General features: G+C 47.4%; 1 protein-coding gene across 2 annotated transcripts in view; it reads right to left on the bottom strand.

The window, feature by feature from the left end:
- Positions 1-20,433, bottom strand: part of VCL (vinculin) — a 319,126-nt gene that overhangs the window by 222,404 nt on the left and 76,289 nt on the right. For both annotated transcript variants that reach the window (XM_085608721.1, XM_085608720.1), the window contains exon 2: positions 4,179-4,249. In XM_085608721.1, the coding sequence (XP_085464847.1) occupies positions 4,179-4,249 (71 nt within the window). The remainder of the gene's footprint in view (positions 1-4,178; positions 4,250-20,433) is intronic.

The raw sequence follows: 20,433 nt of genomic DNA, 5'->3' as shown, positions 1-20,433 counted from the left end.
GAAACACAGGAGTGGGAACCAGACGACTAAGTGCCAAACTGTGGAATTTTTTAAGTCTGATACACAAAACCAACCATATTTGTCATCTTTTAAAAGGGAATTGAAAATGAGCCGTTTCAAAGAGGTTTTCTCAACCTTCTCGATGCCATAGGGACATACATGGCCTTCTAACAAAGGACAGGTTGCCATTAGGAACTCTTCTCTTGACTATGAAGTCCAATGATGTATTTATACTAAAAGTTCTCACCTCCAGGACCATCATTGACAAATGGCAACTCCGCGTGAGGAGTCATGAAAATTGGCAAACAATGACTTTATGGCAGGAATTATGAAAAGGTTCACCTATAACTTTTTAATGATGCAGAACTACAAATAGGCTTTCTTGTCACAGTACAAAACAAAAAATAGATAAATAGTAAAGAAGTCAGAAAGTGATAGAGGATTTAATGGGAAGGAGTGGTAGAGGGAAGGAAGGAAAGGAAGCACTGAGAAAAGAGCGGGATGAAAGTGCTGAAAACAAAGAAGATATAGAAAAGAAAAGAGGCAGAGAGAAAGTCAGAAACTGTGATTGGACATTTTTCCAAGTCACGTGTGAGGAGCTCGCGCAATCCAGTTTTTTTTTTTTTACTATCTACATTTGTAGTTTTACATTTCATGTTATAAATACAGGACTATAATTACCAGAATCAAAAGGAAAACAAGCATTGGCATAGCCAATAGGTCTCGCCTTTGGCACCTTATAAGTGTTTAGCCATGCAACAGTTGCATAACTAAATACTTATAAGGTCCCAAAAGCGAGACCTATCGGATATGCCAAGCGGCCGTGTGGCCGCGAAAGTGAAAGTGATCGCGATCACGATCAAACATCAAAGCGGCCGCGAAAGTGACAGCAATCGCGGTAAAGTGGGGCGCGCGCGCCCTCGCTCATGCACTGTAGCTCTAGGCTGGCCTGGTAGCACTTTTTGGAGCCCTCTCAAAAAGTCTCGCCAGACCAGCGCATGCGCTGGGCCAGGCGAGACCTAAAAAAGGAAGTGATGAGTAGAAAGCAGTCGACGTGGAATAACTGTAAACGTAAGATGGGAAGGAAGGAAGAGGGGAGGAAGGAAGAGGAAAGGAAAGAAAACAAGCATTTACAATGCAATGGTCTCGGCATTGGTAAAGTTAGAGCTATTGGCATTGCTCATGACATTATTTTTGCTTATGTTTTTTGTTTTTAAAACATTTAAAGAAACGGCATTGTCATGAGCAATGCCAATACCTCTAACTTTAACAATGCCGAGACCGTTGCATTGTAAATTAAGTTCTTACTGATAATATCAACTCCATTTTCATCTTTAACAAGCATATGTGTGTTCAATAAACATAGCCATGTTACACGGCTGTGTGTTTACTAGTCTGTTTGGCGGGTGGGAGGACTGCTTAGCGCATGTGTGGCCGAATTTAGCGCTCTAAAATGACTGCATACCTGAACTCAGCGCTATACAAGACTTATTAGTAAACATATACACGAGACACCAGAGGCGCAACTAGAGCCAAATTGGGAGGACTGCTTAGCGCATGTGTGGCCGAATTTAGCGCTCTAAAATGACTGCATACCTGAACTCCGCGCTATACAAGACTTCTTAGTAAACATATACACGAGACACCAGAGGCGCAACTAGAGCCAAATTTCGGGGGGGGCTAAGAAAAAATTTCGGGGGGGGGGGTGGCTGAATCCTTAAGCAATAGTCAGAATGGAGCTGCAGGGGCTCTTAGAAGGGGTGAAACAACAGCGAGGCCTCATTAACATCCAAATGGTCTTTTAAAGACCTGTGAAGTGCTCGGGTGCGGCCTTGTGTGCGCCGGGAATCTGTCTCCTCCCGGGCTGCCACACACGACGGGGGGGGCTGAAGCCCTTTGAGTCCAATGGGTGTTGCGCGCCTGCGAGACACGCATAAGAAGGGAGGGTTAAATGGCTTCCTGGTGGCAGCTTCGAGTTTAAGATTCCTGAACAATGCCAGACATTACAGGATTGCTGGATTGGGGTAACGCGACGAGGCGCCCTGAAGCACGCAATGAGCCCTCGCCACAAAAAGGGAACACGTTCTGAGGAACATATTAAAAGAGGGAAACGTGAAGATTGGTGATGTGATAAGGGATTTAACAATGTGTCACTGAGAATCTCCTTCCCAGGGAAAACATGTGTTCTCTGGCAAAACTACTGCCCGGACCTCAGTTTCAATCTGGCGCCCTGCGTAACAATCCCAGCTCCGGCACTAGACCAACCAGTCGTGTGATCTGGGGCACATCACTCTGTGCCCTGCTTGAAATTCTAAATCTGAAAAACGACAATGTGCTGTCTAGTAGTGTTTCAGCTCCTCGTCTCTTCTGTGTCCCGACTAAACCGGTCTCCCGGGGTACCCCCACACACCATCCTGCTCCTGCTGCAATAAAAATGTTCTCTCTGCAGCCCCGCGCTGCCCCTCGAGGCCTGTCATCTTTATATGAAATACCTGAAGCAAGTAAAGGGCTATTAGTTCTATAAGTACGCTCACGCCCAGAGCAAATGCTCTCAAAAGATGCGTGAGACTTGTTTATTTATAATCCCTGGTGCCCACGGCTGTTTGAACCATGCCATTCACTTTCGATAACCGGGTGAATAAAGCTTACGCTGCCTTTTTATGTCCCGGGCAGACTCATTACGGCTGTTTGTAGTGAAAAACGATGACACGGCTGAACGAGAGGGGCGAGAAAGCACAACGCCGCGCGCGCTCGGTTTCACTGGAGATACGGAGGGTATAAAATCGCTCATTAATCGGTGCGACTTCACAGAGAACAAGGAGATCAGGTGAGGGAGCAACGCCGGGACACCACCGCCTTTCTCCGAGGCATGGCAGAAATGCCTCGGAGAAAGGCAGCGTCCTTTTCGGATTCGGGGGCGTGTTTTGCTGTTGTCTCCTCCCTGAGACTTTTCGCAAAAAACACGCCCCCCGATCCGAAAAGGACGGGGCCTAATCGGAGTGACTGACCTCTTCTCCAGTGGCTGACCAGCATTTACGAGGCCAGCCAATGGAGAACAGGGGAGAAGAGGGGCGGGTTCAAGCCCCTCTTCTCCAAGTCATTATCTCTCGCGAGCGAGACTGCGCAAGCGCAGCCTTCGCTAGCCGAGACCTAAAAATGAATACATAAATTAATCAGAGGACAACAAAAGGGTGTAGGGCGGAAAACAGGAGTGAGGGAGAGGCTAAAAAAAGAGAGTGCGAGAGAGAGTTCAAGAGAGAGAGAAATAGAGACTCTGCAAACCCTTTACTCTACATCAGTAAGGAAGATAAATCCGGTCTTCAACCACAACCCACCTGCACTAGCATCCATCTCACAATGTGCGACACTTAACAATCCTACTACCAGTGCCACTCCCAAATTACTAGCCTCTATCCATCTGCCAAACTCCTGTATTAGTCCCTCACTATCAGCATCAATGTATGCCCCAACTCCATTACTCACCTCCATGAGCTGCCACCTTCTGAAGCCACCATTATCCCATGGATAGCCTAGCACCCACTTCCAGTTTCCATGCACTGCCAACCGCTGGAGTACCAGCCTCTCAAAGACCCTCCAGCAACCCACCTGACTCAGAACCAGAGGAAATTACATATCTCTATGCATTCCTACCTATTACACTAGAGTGTTGCCTATGCTCCTACGTCTGTATGATGCATTCCTCAAAGTCCCACAGGTGACGTGATTTCATTTCCTATGGTGTTGTTTCCAGAGAGGTCACTTCCTGTAATGCCATTTTTGTGAAACCACTACCTGAATTGCCACTTCCTGTGATGTCTCTTCAGTAATGCCTTTAGACTATGCTCTTTACAGTCCATGCTCCTGGGTTATTTTAGAAGGTGGAGCCGGTCTTCACCTGTCTAACATATAGAGCATGCCTGTGTCTCCCGTACTCTATATAACACGGAACAACGTCAGTGCCTCTCCCAGTCTGCAGAAAAACAATGCTTCGTCGGCATACCACTAAAGCAATGTCCGACCATGTACAACACAGTGGGTTCCAATGCTGGTGCCTCTTGCATTTTTGTACACAAAAAACACATTCAATTTAAGCCTTCACGCTGTACTACATAGCGAGGAGGATAGAACTGCCCTTACATTATTCTTTAGCAGAGGACAAGGTTTCCAGGTGAACTTACTTGGAAAATGCTGGAGGCATGTCCCGTTTCATGATCTGGTCCTCCGTGGTCTGCACAGTTTCCTTCCCAACCTAAGGAAAGATATAAAAACAAAAACATAAATCCAGGGCAGAATTGAATGACAGTGCTCCGAGGTCATAAGCATCAGCATTACATATCTGTGCACAGCAGGGTGGATATTCCATCACAGCAATTTCTGATAAGCGATCTAAAAAAGTAGAGCTCTCGGGTTAACCAGAGTAGGGTTTTCAAAGAATGGGCATACAATATCAAGAGTGAAAGGGCAACACACTGAATCAACAAAACTTTCCTCACAGAGGGCAGGGTTTTCCAGAGACTACCAGATCTCAGTCAAATTTCCGAGGCTGATGTGAAGTGAGATAAGTGAGCTTTGACTTGCTACAGTTCACTGACCGCAGGAGGACAGGTCCTTGGAGGAAAGACAATAAGTGTCACAGTTCATGCCTTTGTTTTAAGTGCATAAATGAAGCTGTTAGCATGATTCTGTCAGGAAAACTATGGTCGAGCGAGAGCCATTGTCTTTGCCCATGCTTGTTTACTTTTATATGTGAAGTAGCCAAAGATCATGTGGACTCTTTACTGATCAGTACAGTTACCAACTAAACAGAGAACCAGCCTCTTCGATACTCGACAGAAAGGTTAGAGGTTTTTGTAAGTGTTTTTAAATGTATGGCTATTCATTGTGTGTCATTCAGGCTTCATTTCAGGAAGAGCGGTGGGTGAGGTCGAAACACTACCATCAGACAAAGTTACACAAGTCATTATATACAAGTTGCATTGGCCTAGCCGGTAAAAAAATCTCTTTTACACGTGTGATGTGTTCTGCTCTTGAAGAGAGCAAGAGATCTTGCAGTAGGAGTAAATTTGTTTGAGATCCCAAATGCCAGATAGTTCTTGTAATCTATCATCATCACATAGTACAATCTCTCTGGGTCTGCTGAGTAGTGCTAGGTACGAAGAATCCCAGGCAACCGATCACACAGGGCTACCCGCCCTGTTCCCCAGCACCTGCACAGGCTTGCATCACATTTTCGTCAAAAAAGCTGATCCCTACCCAACAATCCAGCACTAGGTCTTAATCTGTATTATCAAGTTTTTCGACTTGGCTGTATCAAACATGAATAATCACAGCACAAGCAGGCTCCTTATAGCCTGGCCAGCTCCTAGTTGGAGTCAAGAAAACTCTACCAGTAGTGAAATGTAGAGCAGCCTCACAAGGTTGCCATGCGACCTGGGCCTCATAAATTAAATATCTTGCATGCACAGATTGAGCACCAGTTGTATGTTGAAATATCAAGGACCAACATTTTGAGAAGATATGCGCACATGGGTAAGTATACATTTATTATGCTACACGCATCCACATACCTTTAACAATATTACACACACACTTAAAGAAACCCTTGCTTGGCTTCTCGAGTTTTAGGCCACGATATTCTAGAACCATGATATTCTGGAGTCGATAGTAAAGTAGAGTAGTATGGACACCACATTGTACCTTGCAGGCTTTACTTCATCTGTGGTCATTTTGCTCTGCTTTCCTTCTCTCCCATGCATCATTTCTCCCTCTACCCTCCAAGCTTCCCTTCTGTTCCCCCTTTCCTGTGCAGCTTTCGGATATTTCTTCAACCTCGTCCCCTCTCGTGCCCCTTTTCCACATTTTCTGTCTAATGTCTTGCCATGCATCGTCCCTCTCCCTCCATTGCTTCTCTTGTGCCTCGTTCTACCTCACCCTGCCCTACTCAGCCCATCTCCCTCACCTCTCTCACATCTTGCCATTTAGGCTGCCAAAAGTACTTGTGAAAGTGGCAAGGAGGAGGACATTGGTTAAGTTTTCGCTCAATCATTATTTACTTTATTCAATTTTATAAAATAAAATCATACAAGTGACATGTAATAAAGTCCAACATGATTTTATACATAAAAGTAGTACGACAAAGTTACATAATATAACTAGTACAGAGGCTGTCAAAAGTCAGTAAACACCAAAATCATTCACTAACTTGCAGCACTATAAACTCCCATAAGACTTGGGCTCATTAAAACAAAATTTATGTGTAGCTAAAAGTTGTAGATATAAAAAGGCAGGTCTGGCCTGATAAAAGTCCAAAGTTAAAGAAACAAAGATTAAGAACCTCTACTAATATCATTTTGAATCCATTGGACATATTATGACTGTATGCATGGTGGTTGGCACCTTATCTGCAATACAGGAGGCCACAGCACAGCTGGGGATGGTGACAAGCCAAGGGTGAAGGTTATAGGCTGGACTCATCCACTGGGTAAAAGCGGCCTCAGATGCCATAGGTCTGATCTAAGAAAAAGGTAGTAGTACCGACTTACTTACAGTGAAATGCATCAATTAAAGTCAATAGCCGTTTAAGGGTGGATTGTTATTACAATGTGCTGAGGGCTGTAAACTGGTACTTTGTTGCATAGAATCTCATAGTATAACTTAGTAAGAAAGGGATCAGATGATGGTTACTCCGTCAGATAACCCATTTAGGGAAAGAAATTGCACTGTGATAATCTGTGAAAATCCAAGACTTTCTTACGTGGGGTGTATATAGTTTTGCCCACTGGACCTTTTTTCGCAGTTGTAATTTTGCTAATTATTTGACTTTTTACTGCCTTCTGAGAATGTTTATGCTGGACAGAGTAGGTCTGAGTTGGTGATGGGGAAAAAAGTCAGTGAGAACAGTTTTACGCCCGATTGTTTCATTTGTGAAAATTATGTCAGTTGTCACCAGCCTGGTCTGTTTATAGTGAGAACTTCGGCCTAACTTATTTATTGTAAAAAACATATGGTAAAGCCAATAGACCCATAAAGGTAGACTGACACTACACTGAGTTAAAGATTGTAGAAAAAGTATTTTAATACAGGAAATGCCAGGCCTTTGGTGATGGTCATCAGTGACAAAGCACAGGGGTAGATTTGCATCTTAAGAATCATTGTGGTACCATTTTAGGAGGAGCTGAATATTGTTCGGACCGCTACAATTCTGGACATATTTGTAATGTGATCACTGTATACGGATGGCTGCTTTGTGGTAAAGCATGTGTATAAAACAGCAGGTTGTATTATTTTATGGTGACCATCCAATGATAAAGCGAATAGTTTCTTACCTGTCGGTGTAGTTTTGCAGCTTGAAGATCTTTCTGGATTCACTATGCTGTGCATTATTCCGCGATCTTGTGGTTGGGTCCGGATTCGTAGTCTTTTCTTTGGTTTTTTTTTTTTTTTTTTGTAGCCCAGGTGGGCGTCGACGACCACCATTTGGTGCACCTCCCGTGACGTCGTCGTGCTTCCTGCGGAAGTCCCACCTTTGGGGCGCCATCTTCGGGTTCTTTTTTCCCTTTTTTTTTTTTTTTTTTTTTAACCCTAGGCGATGGATTCATTCTTCTTGTCCATTTTTCTGTAATTTTTCATTCCTTCTGATCTTTTCCATTTCACCCCCTCTTCCTCCAGCCTCATCTTCCTGGCGGAGGTGGGTGGGTTCGCTAGTGAATCCAGAAAGATCTTCAAGCTGCAAAACTACACCGACAGGTAAGAAACTATTCGTTTTGCAGCGTGAATCTTTCTGGATTCACTATGCTGTGCATAGACTTTGTAGCGGTTTTCCTAATTTTGTGGCGGCTGGGTGGTAGATGAGCGTTGGTCGTTTCTGAATGTCCACGGAGTAGTGTTTCGTGAACGTGTGCACAGATGCCCAAGTTGCCGCGAGGCATATGTCCTGGATGGGCGTGTTCGCCAGGAAGGCCACGGTGGCCCCTTTCTTCCTTGTGGAGTGAGCCTGAGGCCCCTCCGCTAGCTCCTGTCCAGCCTGTTTGTGGCAGAATTGAATAGTGAGGGCAATCCACCTAGCGATGGTGCCCTTAGTCACTGGCCTACCCATGAAGCTAGTAGCAAAGGACACAAACAGCTGCTTCGACTTCCTGAGTTCCTTGGTTCTCTCAATGTAGTGCATCACCGCTCTTCTTGCGTCGAGGGTGTGCAGGGCCTTTTCTGCGTTTGAAGTCGGGTTTTGGAAGAAACTTGGTATCTGAATACTCTGATTCATGTGGAACGCCGACACCACCTTGGGCATGAAGTGTGGGTCTGTTCTCAGGACTATTCTGTCCTTGTGAATCTGAATGTAGGGTTCCTGTAGTGTTAGTGCTTGAAGCTCGCTCACCCTGCGTAGTGAGGTTATGGCCACCAGAAAGGCCGCTTTCATCGTCAACATCTGCAGTGTGGCCTTGTGAATGGGTTCAAACGGTGCCTTCATGAGCTCCGTCAGAACCACGTTCAGATTCCATGCCGGCGGCGGCAACCTTTTCGGGGGGGGCCATCCTTTTGGCTCCTTCCATGAATCTCTTCACCACCTGCGAGGTGAAGAAACTTCCACCCTTTTCACCTCTGGTGTAGGCCACGATTGCCGCTAGGTGTACCCTTAGGGAGCTCGAGCAGAGGTTACTCTTTAGAAGGTGTGTGAGGTACCTCAGTACTGTTGAGTCTCTTGTCATTCTGTTTTGCAGGCCCTTTTTCCTGCACCACACAGTGAATTTCTTCCATTTTGCGCTGTAGCATTTTCGTGTAGTTGGTTTCCTTGCCTCCCGTAGCACTCGCATAGTGCTCGGAGGCAATCTTAGGTGTGCGAACTCTAGGTCTTCAGGAGCCATGCCGCCAGGTTGAGGGTCTCTGGCTCTGGGTGCAGGACCTCTCCGTTTTGCATTGAGAGCAGGTCCTTCCTCCTCTCGAACCTGTATGGATTGCCTTGTGCCATTTCTTGAATTTGTGAGAACCATGTCTGCCTCGCCCACTGCGGAGCCACTAGGATCAGAGTCATGTTGCTGGTTCTGCACTTGTCGAGCACTCTGTGCAACAGGGGTATCGGTGGAAAGGCGTAGGCAAATGTCCTCGACCAGCTTATCCATAGGGCATTTCCCTGGGATTGCTGATCTGGTTGCCTGGACGCGAAGCTTTGGCATTTTGCATTGTGGCGTGTTGCAAATAGGTCTATTGTGGGAGTTCCCCATCTCCGGAAGAGTTTCTCTGTTTCCTGGCCATTGAGCTCCCACTCGTGCGATGCCGAGGTCTGCCTGCTTAGCCAGTCTGCCTCCACATTGTCCTTCCCCGGTAGGTGAATTGCCAGTAGATCTATCCTGAGAGGTATGGCCCATCTCCAAATCTCCTGAGCTAGAGAGGAGAGAGGGAACGACTGTGTCCCCCCTTGTTTGTTGATGTAGAACATTGCCATGGTGTTGTCTGTTTGAACCAACACCCTCTGGTTGTACAGGTGCCTCTGGAAGGCCTTCAGGGCTAGCAGGATTGTTTTCAACTCGAGGTAGTTGATATGGCGAACCGCATCTGCTGGAGCCCACAGACCCCTCACTCTGAGGTTGTCCATGTGCGCTCCCCATCCCTTTTGCGATGCGTCCGTGGTAATGGTCACTGTTGGGATTGGTGGTGTCAGGCTTCTCCCTGCTGTCATGTTGTCTCTGTTCCACCAAGTGATCTCCTCCTGCACTGCGTGCGTAACAACCACTAGATCCTCCCAACTTCCGTTTGCTTGTGACCATTGCTGTTGTAGCCATTCCTGGAATGGTCTCATGTGCAGGCGTACATTCGGCACCAGCTGGATACACGACGCCATCATCCCCATCATCTTGCTCACAGCCCTCACTGTCAGAGCTCGCCCCTTCTGGTAGAGCCGCGTCTCCTTCAGTAGTGCATCTGTCCTCCTGTCGCTGGGCACTACTGTACTGTTGAGGGAGTTGATTTTCGCCCCCAGGAAAATCTTCACCTGTTCCGGTTCCAGCGATGACTTGCCCCAGTGGATCGAGAACCCCAGTTTCGTGAGGGTGTCTGTTACGCGCTTTGCGTGCCTCTCGCACTTCTCGCGTGAGTTTGCCTTGACCAGCCAGTCGTCTAAGTAGGGGTAGACATGGATTCCCTGTCTTCGTAGGTGGGCCGCGACCGCCGACAGGCATTTTGTAAAGACCCTTGGTGCCGATTTTAATCCGAAGGCCAGGGTTGTGAACTGGTAGTGTTCCTGTTCGATGTTGAATCTTAGAAGGCCCTTGTGTCTTCTGTTTATTGGGATGTGAAGGTAGGCATCCTTGAGGTGCACGGTGACCATGAAGTTCCCGTCTCTTATTTGGGGCAGTACCTCCTGCAGCGAAGTCATTTTGAACTTCTGCGTTCTGATGAACTTGTTTAGGTAACGCTGGTCCAGGATGGGTCTGAGGTTTCCGTCTACTTTCGGGACCATGAAGTAGTTTGAGTAGACCCCTTTGTTGCGTTCTCTGAACGGCACTGCCTCTATGGCTCTCTTTTCTAGAAGTTTCTGTGTTTCTTCTCTGAGTAGTGCCAGTTCTTGGGCCGATCTCTGTCTTCCCTTTGGTTTCCTGTTTGGAGGTCTTTTCTCCAACTCTATGCAGTATCCGTACTGCATGATGTTCCGTATCCACTTGTCTGTGGTTATACGTCGCCACTCCTGAAGGTAGAACCTCAGTCTTCCGCCTACTGGTGTTGTATGCTCGTAGGCTTTTGAATATTCTCTTCCCCCTGATGTTACTTTTTTGCGCCTCACCCTTGGGGGCATGACGAGGGTAGGCGTACTCCTGCGTGCTGAGTCACTTTGATGAGGGCTGTTCGCCCCCTCTCCTCCTTTGGCCACGTCCGTTCCCTCTCCTGCGAAAGGACTGGCCCCGAGGTTGGTACTGCCAGTTTTGCTTCTGTTGACCCTGTCCGTGACCTTCACCCTGCTGACCCTGCTGGAACGTCTGGTGCGACGGCCCCTGCTGGCTTCCTCCCCTACCGTAGGGTCTCCTCGAGGGATTGCCTCGCCTCATTCCCCTCAGCTGTAGGGCCCCCATGGACCTCGCCGTTTCGTTTTCTTTTTTCAGCTGGGTGAGCTTCTCGTCCACTGTTGCTCCGAACAGTGTCTCTCCGTTGAAGGGGGTGCCAAGGATGTTGTTCTGCACCTCCGGTTTGAATCCCGAGATTCTTAGCCATGCATGCCTTCTCTCGGTGACCCCTATGGCCATGAGTCTTGCTGAAGTCTCTGCCCCGTCCAACGCCGTCTTTATACAGGAGTTGGCGATGTTCTTGCCTTCGTCTATCAGGTGTGAGGCTCTCTGGCGGTATTCTTCGGGGAGGTGCTTTACTAGCTCCCCCATCTCGTCCCAGTGCTGGTACTGGTGTCTATTGAGGAGTGCATTGGAATTCGCCATGCGCCAGTGCATTGCGGCGTTCCTCTCGACCTTTCTTCCTGTGAGGTCTATCCTCCTGCTCTCCTTATCAGGTGGTGGGCCTGAAGTTGCTGGTACGTTGGCCCTTCTCCTGGCCGTGGAAGCTATGATGGAGTCGGCGGTCACGCTACCCTTGATGTAAGGGGGGTCCAGGGAAGAGTGCTTATATTTCTTCTCTGTCCTGGGCGTGATCGAGCGGCAGGTCGCTGGCTCCTTGAAGGCTTCTCTCCCCTGATTCATCACACTTTGTAGCATGGGGAGGAACTGGCTCCTTGTTTGGATGGGGAGCAGGGTCTCGAGGAGAAAATCGGCTTTCGGCTTCTCCTCGTCGAGTTTGACGCCGAAGGCTGTTGCTGCGCTCCTGACCACCATATTGTACACCCCGATGTCGTCGGGTGGCGAAGGCCTCGAAGGGTACGTGTCCACGGGCTCCTCCGGGTTTTCGGTGTTGAGATCCTGCCATTCGATGTCGTGGCTGGTAGATGGCGCCGAGTCGTAGAACGACTGTTGGTCTTCTTCCTCGGCTTCACCATCATAATAGGGCTCTTCTTCCTCTTCGAGATCCCTTGTTAGTCCTTCGGTGTCGAATTCGCCCTCGACCTCGACGACGTCCGCCGATGAAACCGTTGGAATCTTGAATTCCTTCATCTTGGCGTCGAACTCCTTCTTCCTTTGAAGGATGTTCTCCATTTCGGCCTCGAGCCGCCTCTTCTTTTTCTCCATCTCGGAGATGCTTTCGCCGTCGACCGCGGGTCTTTTCGATGAAACTTGCGTCGACGTCGACCGTTCTTTCAGCGTCGATCGGCCCGTTTCCTGGGTTGTCTTCGACGACCCTTGCTTTTCGGCGTCTTTCGGCACCAGGGAGTCCTTTTCTAAGGATCTGCTCGGCCTCTTGTCCATGATTCCCCCTTTGGTCGTCGAAGTTTTCGGCGCCGGGGCTCCCTTCGTGGACTTAGACTCTGATTTTCTCGAGTCACCCTCGTGTTTTCGAGGTACTTTCTGTTTTGCGCTCGACGATTCTCTTACCTAGTCTTCTTTTTTCTTGTCGGTCTCTACGACCGTGAAGTTTTCGGCTGTCTCGGCGACGTTTTCCTAGTCGTCCGTGGAGAGGCCCAGATCGTAGAGCGACGGGGCCTTACCCTTGCCATCCATGCTGGCGTTGGCTCTTCTCTGCCGATCTCTCGCCCTGAGCGTCTTCGGCGTGAAGGCTGAGCAGGCGTTGCAGTCCTTACTCTGGTGTTCGACCGGTAGGCAGAGGTTGCAGACCGGATGCTGGTCCTTCTGCGCGAACTTGTGGTGGCAGTTTGGGCAGAACTTGAATGGCGTCTTGTCCATTGCGCTCAGGGCCTCTGAGTGCGCATTCTCCAAGGTCGTCGAAGAAAAGGGCGCTGAACCTCCTTTCTTCGCGCTCCTGATGAAATCTCTTCCTTTCCTGTGATATCCTCTAGTATTTATCGACGAAAACTCGCTTTTCTTTCTTCTTCCTTCGAGTGTAATTCTGGAGCTTCCCGAGGACGATCCAGACCCAACGGCGGAAAAAAGAATCTGAAGATGGCGCCCCAAAGGTGGGACTTCCGCAGGAAGCACGACGACGTCACGGGAGGTGCACCAAATGGTGGTCGTCGACGCCCACCTGGGCTACAAAAAAACAAAAAAAAAAAAAAAAAAAAAAAAAGAAAAGACTACGAATCCGGACCCAACCACAAGATCGCGGAATAATGCACAGCATAGTGAATCCAGAAAGATTCACGCTGCAAAAGTAATAGTTCCGATTGGTTCTTTGGTAAAAGTTATGTCAGATGCCACAGGTCGGATTTGTTTATTATGATACTGTGAGAAAAGACAATAGGCCTTTACTTTTGGATTGTTATTACACTGAGTTAAGTCATGTAGACAGGTATGAAGTTACATGGATTCTCACTGATTACTGTAACAGGCTACGGGTCTGATGCTGGTTACCTCTGACAGAACCCTGGGGGTAAATGATTTGTATGCTTAGAATCCTTGTTAGGCTGTCTCAGAAGGGGTAGTATATTGTTTTGTCATCTCTACTTTTGTACATATTTGTAATTTTATGGACTGCATATTTGATGCTTCCTTTGTAGGAAGGCTTAAGCCCAATAAAGTAGGACTTATTTGGCTATGGCCATGAGTCAATGATAAAGGGTATAGGTCTGTTTCATTAGTAAAAGTTGTTTTACAGTACACGAGAGGAGCAGACTTCAAGTAAGTATCGCTTGCTGATGGTATTTGTATAGTGCAAATCTGGCATCAATATAGCCTCTTGGTGCTGGAAGCTGACAGGTTTGCAAGTTGCTTAAGCAGTTTCGAGTTGTTTTAGCCGTGGACTGTCGTATTTATTTAGGCAAGCTTGGGTGTAGGGTAAATCAGTCAGATTGAGGGCCAAAAGTCAGATCTGTTGGCTTTGCTTGTGTCTGGTATGTTATGGTGGTGTGACTATATGAACTGCGTACAGGTTGATTGTTTGACAGTGTTGCAAGTCTTGGATATCTTGGGCAGTTCAGTGCCTGGTGTTGGAATAATGCTGGTGGGGATTTGTGCTGTGTATTTGTAAGATTGAGTGCTGTGATGGTTCCCTGGGTTAGCTTGTGCAGCTCAGGGTGCACGCCACATGGAAACATGCACAAGGGACAGAGTTTCAGGTATCTTCATGGGGCACTGAGAACGACAAATACCTGCTGCAAAGTGTCGTCCATAAACCTACAGGCTGCTAGTTTGTTAGCTTTAGCACTCTGAATGTGGCTTCTAGAATTTAACCTTTTGGCGTACGTGTCTGTGAGGCACAAAACGAAAGGCCTGCAGGCTGTGAACAATGCAGAGGGGTGAGCAGTGTGGATGTTGTGTTGAATTCAGCATATTGCTATATAAGTTCCATTTGGTGCTGTGGTAGGTGCTGAAACGAAAACGTGTAACGGACGTGTGGGGTACGTTATGTCTCCCAACATGTGAGCACATCATTCATGCTTTGCGGTTTGGAGACATTAATTTTTTTAATTCCAATGTTGCAAATTAGGCACACTTCTAAACAGTATTTTGACAATTACTCAGTGAAGGAAGAACACTTTTTTGCTTCCTAAATATGATGGGTCAAGTTGCCAGAATGTTCTTCCATCAAAGGGCCAGTTAGTTGGTACGTTTTTAGAACTGGTCTATACAATGCACGAGGGGATGTTCAGATGTGCTTCTGTTTTGGTGCTCTCTGGAAGGCCAGACACCAAGAGAGGAGCTGAACTGCTTTTGGTCTTCCACAGAGGTGTGTAGCCATGGAGCCTAGAGTGAGTATGTCAGGCGGTTCAACCAGCTTGGCTTTAATGAACTTGGAACCTTCCCTACATATTACAGTGTGCGTTATAAAGAGTGACTTCACATTTACACCGCATACCACTGAAAAACAGTAGTATGTAGTGCAAGGGTGACTTATTAACTAGGCCCAAGGCTAAGGAGGAGCCTGGTCACTGATCTTTAAGCACCCAGGATTCTGTAAACTGAAGTCAGCCAAGTCTGTTGCCATAACTGTTAAGGATAATTAAGTCATAACAGGATCAAATGTGTTGAACAAGCTCTTTGTGAAAATCCTTAGTATCCTGTGATGGAAAAACGCTGCCTTCACTACAGAAGTGGCAAACACAAGGAGAGGATGGACGGAGCGTTGAAACTTTTCAAACACTCACAGATCTGGGTTGAATCCATCATCCTTCTTTAGCGACCTAGCCATATGCAAATCAGACTTGATCCTGTTCCTCCTGGGAACAGTCCAGCCTAAACTGCCAAGCCAGATCTTCCCTGACCCAGAAACAAGCATTCTGTGACCGGTTTTGGGGTAACACCCCACATCAGCCAGGCTAGCTTGATCCAGTGTCAAAGTGAGCGAGGGACCCACGTCGGGCATACCCTGCCAACTTAGGGCAAACAAAGCAAACACTCACTTTGCCGGGAAACCGGTCTCAGGATGCTTGTTTACGGTCCAGGAAAGGTTTACATGGTGTAGGCCCCATCTATCTTAGAAGGAAGGTTTGCTTGCACAGGCCAAATCCTGCCCTGTGTTACTCTTCACTCGTCCCCTGCATTGCTCATCCAGCTCGCGCCCTGCTTTGCTCGTCTAGCTCGTGCCAATACGCCCCTTTCTGAGGTAGCAGTTTGTGCTTTATAAATAACATTCATTCATGGGGTAACTGCCAAGCGAATCGGCCACAGTTCTGGATATGGTGGCACGGAACCTCTAGAGGTGAAATTCTGCATGGGGTAGTCTGTTGTCCCTGCAGCTCCTCTCAAGGACGGATGGTACGTGGTCAGATTTGGTGAGCAATGAGAAACAAAAGTGGTAGGCCTGACTCACTTACTGTGACATGGATTGCTTGAATCCAATAGAGGTTGGCGTAGGGTGGAGGACTTCCGGCTGGAGTCCTCCACCCTTACATTCATTAATAACTTCAGCCTTGTTCCTTTCGTCTCTTGTAAATGAAAGACAACGAAGCCTGCAGACCGAGCAGCACAATAGTGCTGTCACCACACAATGCTGGCCTTGTGCTCCCGCAGTCGGGCTGCTATTCCCTCCCATGATGCACTTGTTCCACTCACATTCTAACTAACGTTTTCCAATGATATGAAGTTCCCAAGACCTCGGGCGTGGGCTGAAATGTGAAGAAAATAAAGAACGCAATCACTAGGAAGCAGACTGGCATCAGGGAATATGTTGACAGGCTGGCTCCTCCTGCACAGATGCCTGGAAGACCTCACTCATTGGGCAGAGCTAGCCAGAGACCGCATTATGAGAAATGTAGGCCTCTGAACAAGCGTGGGATAAACAGCATCAAATGAGGAGGCAATGCAGGAGTTTCAACTGCCCCCAACAAGAGGCATCAACAGGCAGAGAAACAGGTAGGTGTGAGGACCCATTCACACATGGGAAGTGAAGCTGGGCACTCCCTCACCAGCAAACATCAGCTCCAATAAAAAAGAAATGTCTACAAAAGATTGTGCCAAGACATTTCAAACAAAAACGCTCTTTCAAGGAACATGCACGATTAAAGCTACAGGGGTCTAACAGAGTCAGCTTGCTGTCAATTAAAAACCCCAAAAAGGTGGAGGTGGACCAATTCATTCACAACCCCAAAGTACGACTAGAAACAGCGCCAACTAAATACATTTAGAAAAGTTTGTTTTAAAATTAATACGAAAAACTGTTGCTAGAGAAACTGCACAGTGTTAATCTACAAAGCCCAAACTATGCGGCAACGACGATTGGTCCAATTAATTCACAACCCTAAACATGACGCAAGAGGCTGGGACAGTTCCAAATTATTACAAGTGAGGCTGGACCCGCTAACGAACTATGAACAGAGACGCTGGACTAATTGCTATGCAAACTCTAGGAATAAAATGAGAGGCAAGAGTGAGCGAGTTCACCACAGACAAAGAGGGACAAGAGGGAGTGAACTGAATGACTTAATACTTAGGACTAGAAACTGTGAGATCAGAGGCTGGACCGAACAAGTCAGTTAACATTTATTTTAAAAACCACCATCTACCCATAAGAGTGTTGAGCGATACAGTTCTAAAACCCCAGCATCTGACACACGAAATGGAGAGTAGAAGTCCTTCAGCCCACAATCTACCACAGAACAGACTAGACACAAGAGTTCATTAACAAATAAGCACCGCAATATGGACATCTGGAGTGCAACTTCCCTCGCACACACAGAACTGGTATAATAAGGACACCAGCAATTCAATTCATTCTCATTCTCATTCTCATTCTCTCTCTCTCTCATTCTCTCTCTCTCATTCTCTCTCTCCTTCGCACTCTCTCTCATTCTCTCTCACCCCATCCCTCCAGTAGGTACAGCATGGGCAGAAGGAATGCACTAAAGGCAGTAAGTACCTTCTCTCGTGGGTGCAGCTATAGGATACACCTCTGCATCACTTATTGCCTGGCATGTTCAGAGCATTATTCCAGGAGTGGGGACTTCCACACAGCAAGCAGACCAAGGCCAAGATGCACCAGCTGTTGTTTATCTTCGTCAAGGTGGCCCCAATGTGCCACCTGACGTGACAAAGCGGTACAAAAGGGGGTGGTGATGGACGGAGCATCAGAACCAATCAAACACTCACACCCAGTCAACAGATCTGGGTTTGATCCATCACCGTTCTTTAGCCCACTCTGCCACCCCAGTTCAGACATGGCCATATGCAAATCAGTCTGACCCTGTGCCTCATGGGAACAGTCCAGCCCGAACTGCCAAGCCATGCCTTCCCTGGACCGGAAACAAGCTTCCTAGGACCGGTTTCTGGCATTTCAGCCCTCTTCAGCCAGGCTTGCTTGAATCCAGTGGCAAAGTGAGCAAGGGACTCACGTCTGGAGACCCTGCCAAGTTATGGCGAACAAAGCGGTACAAAAGGGGGTGGTGATGGACGGACTGGGGTGGCAGAGTGGGCTAAAGAACGATGATGGATCAAACCCAGATCTGTTGACTGGGTGTGAGTGTTTGATTGGTTCTGATGCTCCGTCCATAACCACCCCCTTTTGTACCGCTTTGTTCGCCATAAGTTGGCAGGGTATGCTCAGACGTGAGTCCCTTGCTCACTTTGCCACTGTATTCAAGCAAGCCTGGCTGAAGACGGCTGAAATGCCAGAAACCGGTCCTAGGAAGCTTGTTTCCGGTCCAGGGAAGGCATGGCAGTTCGGACTAGACTGTTCCCATGAGGCACAGGGTCGGACTGATTTGCATATGGCCATGTCTGAACTGGGGTGGCAGAGTGGGCTAAAGAACGGTGATGGATCAAACCCAGATCTGTTGACTGGGTGTGAGTGTTTGATTGGTTCTGATGCTCCGTCCATAACCACCCCCTTTTGTACCGCTTTGTTCGCCATAAGTTGGCAGGGTATGCTCAGACGTGAGTCCCTTGCTCACTTTGCCACTGTATTCAAGCAAGCCTGGCTGAAGACGGCTGAAATGCCAGAAACCGGTCCTAGGAAGCTTGTTTCCGGTCCAGGGAAGGCATGGCATGGCAGTTCGGACAAGACTGTTCCCATGAGGCACAGGGTCGGACTGATTTGCATATGGCCATGTCTGAACTGGGGTGGCAGAGTGGGCTAAAGAACGGTGATGGATCAAACCCAGATCTGTTGACTGGGTGTGAGTGTTTGATTGGTTCTGATGCTCCGTCCATAACCACCCCCTTTTGTACCGCTTTGTTCGCTATAAGTTGGCAGGGTATGCTCAGACGTGAGTCCCTTGCTCACTTTGCCACTGTATTCAAGCAAGCCTGGCTGAAGACAGCTGAAATGCCAGAAACCGGTCCTAGGAAGCTTGTTAACGGTCCAGGGAAGGCATGGCATGGCAGTTCGGACTAGACTGTTCCCATGAGGCATAGGGTCGGACTGATTTGCATATGGCCATGTCTGAACTGGGGTGGCAGAGTGGGCTAAAGAACGGTGATGGATCAAACCCAGATCTGTTGACTGGGTGTGAGTGTTTGATTGGTTCTGATGCTCCGTCCATAACCACCCCCTTTTGTACCACCTGACGTGACAAGCACTGCCATTTGGGGCATTATTGGCCACCATCAATAAGGGCTGCAAGCTGGCAACTGCCGTGCAGGTCTGGACCCTGCTACAAATCCGCTAAGGCTGCCAGTTGTAGGTGGGGCGGCCGATGCAGAAATAAGTGGTGATGGCAAGGAGAAGGGTTAAAGGTCCTAACAGAGTCCCTGAACTGAACAGCACTGTCCCGCTTCAGGTCTAACCCAGGGAGGGCAGCTCCTTGAAAGGCAGTGGCTTGGCTTGGCTGCCCATGGGTTCAGTGCTTTTACTGGCAGAGGAGTATGGTAGTCTCCCGTAGCCATCATTTTGAGCGTGGTTTGCATCATGGCAGATGAGGATGAAAGCGAAGGCTGTATTAATTCCATATATGCTAATTTTTTTTAGGCATTTTGGTTAAATAACTTTCAGTACTGTTACTCAATTTCAACATAAGTCACTTTATTCCAACTATATATTATTGGCCCAATAACTCTAAAAGTACAATAAATGAATGCCCAACAGATAGTCCTAAGAACCACAGCAGTTTAATATGCCTTAGTGTGCACATTCAGTGAATGAAATAACTCTTTTTTGATTAATTCAGTTTTTTATAGTATCAATTCCTTTGCACTGCAAAAATAGCAGGAATCACCATTACTAACATCAACTAGTCTCTTTATTGACTTCGGAAGAATGACCTCACAAGTGTGCGGTGTTCACCACATTTTTCAAGCTGGTCCATCAATAAAAGCTCACAAAGCCTTCACAGGCCAGGTAGTCACAAATGTGAAATTCAAATATCCTTATTCGCAAATCCCATTTGAGAGTGCAAGGCCCTGACCATTCCTCATTCTGTGACTTTACTGCAACTTTGTTCCCATTGTGTACCTATGTAGAAGTTGGGAGTGATCAAGAAACGTTTTAAGAACTGGGTTAGGATTTACACTCCTAGCAGATTCATACTTCTCTATGAGCACTTATATAATATGATATACTGATATAGCACTGATACAACATGCACTTTTTATCCTATTCTTTCTTCCTCTACTTTGCAAAGTATCTATACCAAGGACACTCCTGCTGTAATAAGCCAATCACAACTTTTAATTTTTGAGACATTCGTCCCTTCAAAATTGGCCCACCTCCTCATGCAGGTGGCAGGGCAAGGGACTGCCAGTAAACAATGGTAGACAAACCTCACCCGAGCAAGGGAATAATAGCCAATGAGGCCTTCTCTCAGGACCGACTCGCAGTGTTTAGCACTGCCTTTAAAAAGGAGCTAACTTTCGGATACACGTAGACCTTTCTGTGACAGCGTCTGCAATATTTTCTGTAAACCCATCAGCTGTTTAAAACAAAAACACTTTTCCTATTATGTCTACCAAGAAAAGCCAGATTCCAAACTCTCCGCTAACTTTTCAAATCTAACAATCCAAACATCCTACCGATCTTGCA

This window comes from Triturus cristatus, chromosome 1_2 (genome assembly GCF_964204655.1).
Source record: "Triturus cristatus chromosome 1_2, aTriCri1.1, whole genome shotgun sequence".
NCBI classification, from domain to species: domain Eukaryota; kingdom Metazoa; phylum Chordata; class Amphibia; order Caudata; family Salamandridae; genus Triturus; species Triturus cristatus.
The sequence above is the reverse complement of the archived record's forward strand: the minus strand, read 5'-3'. Positions and strand labels throughout refer to the sequence as shown.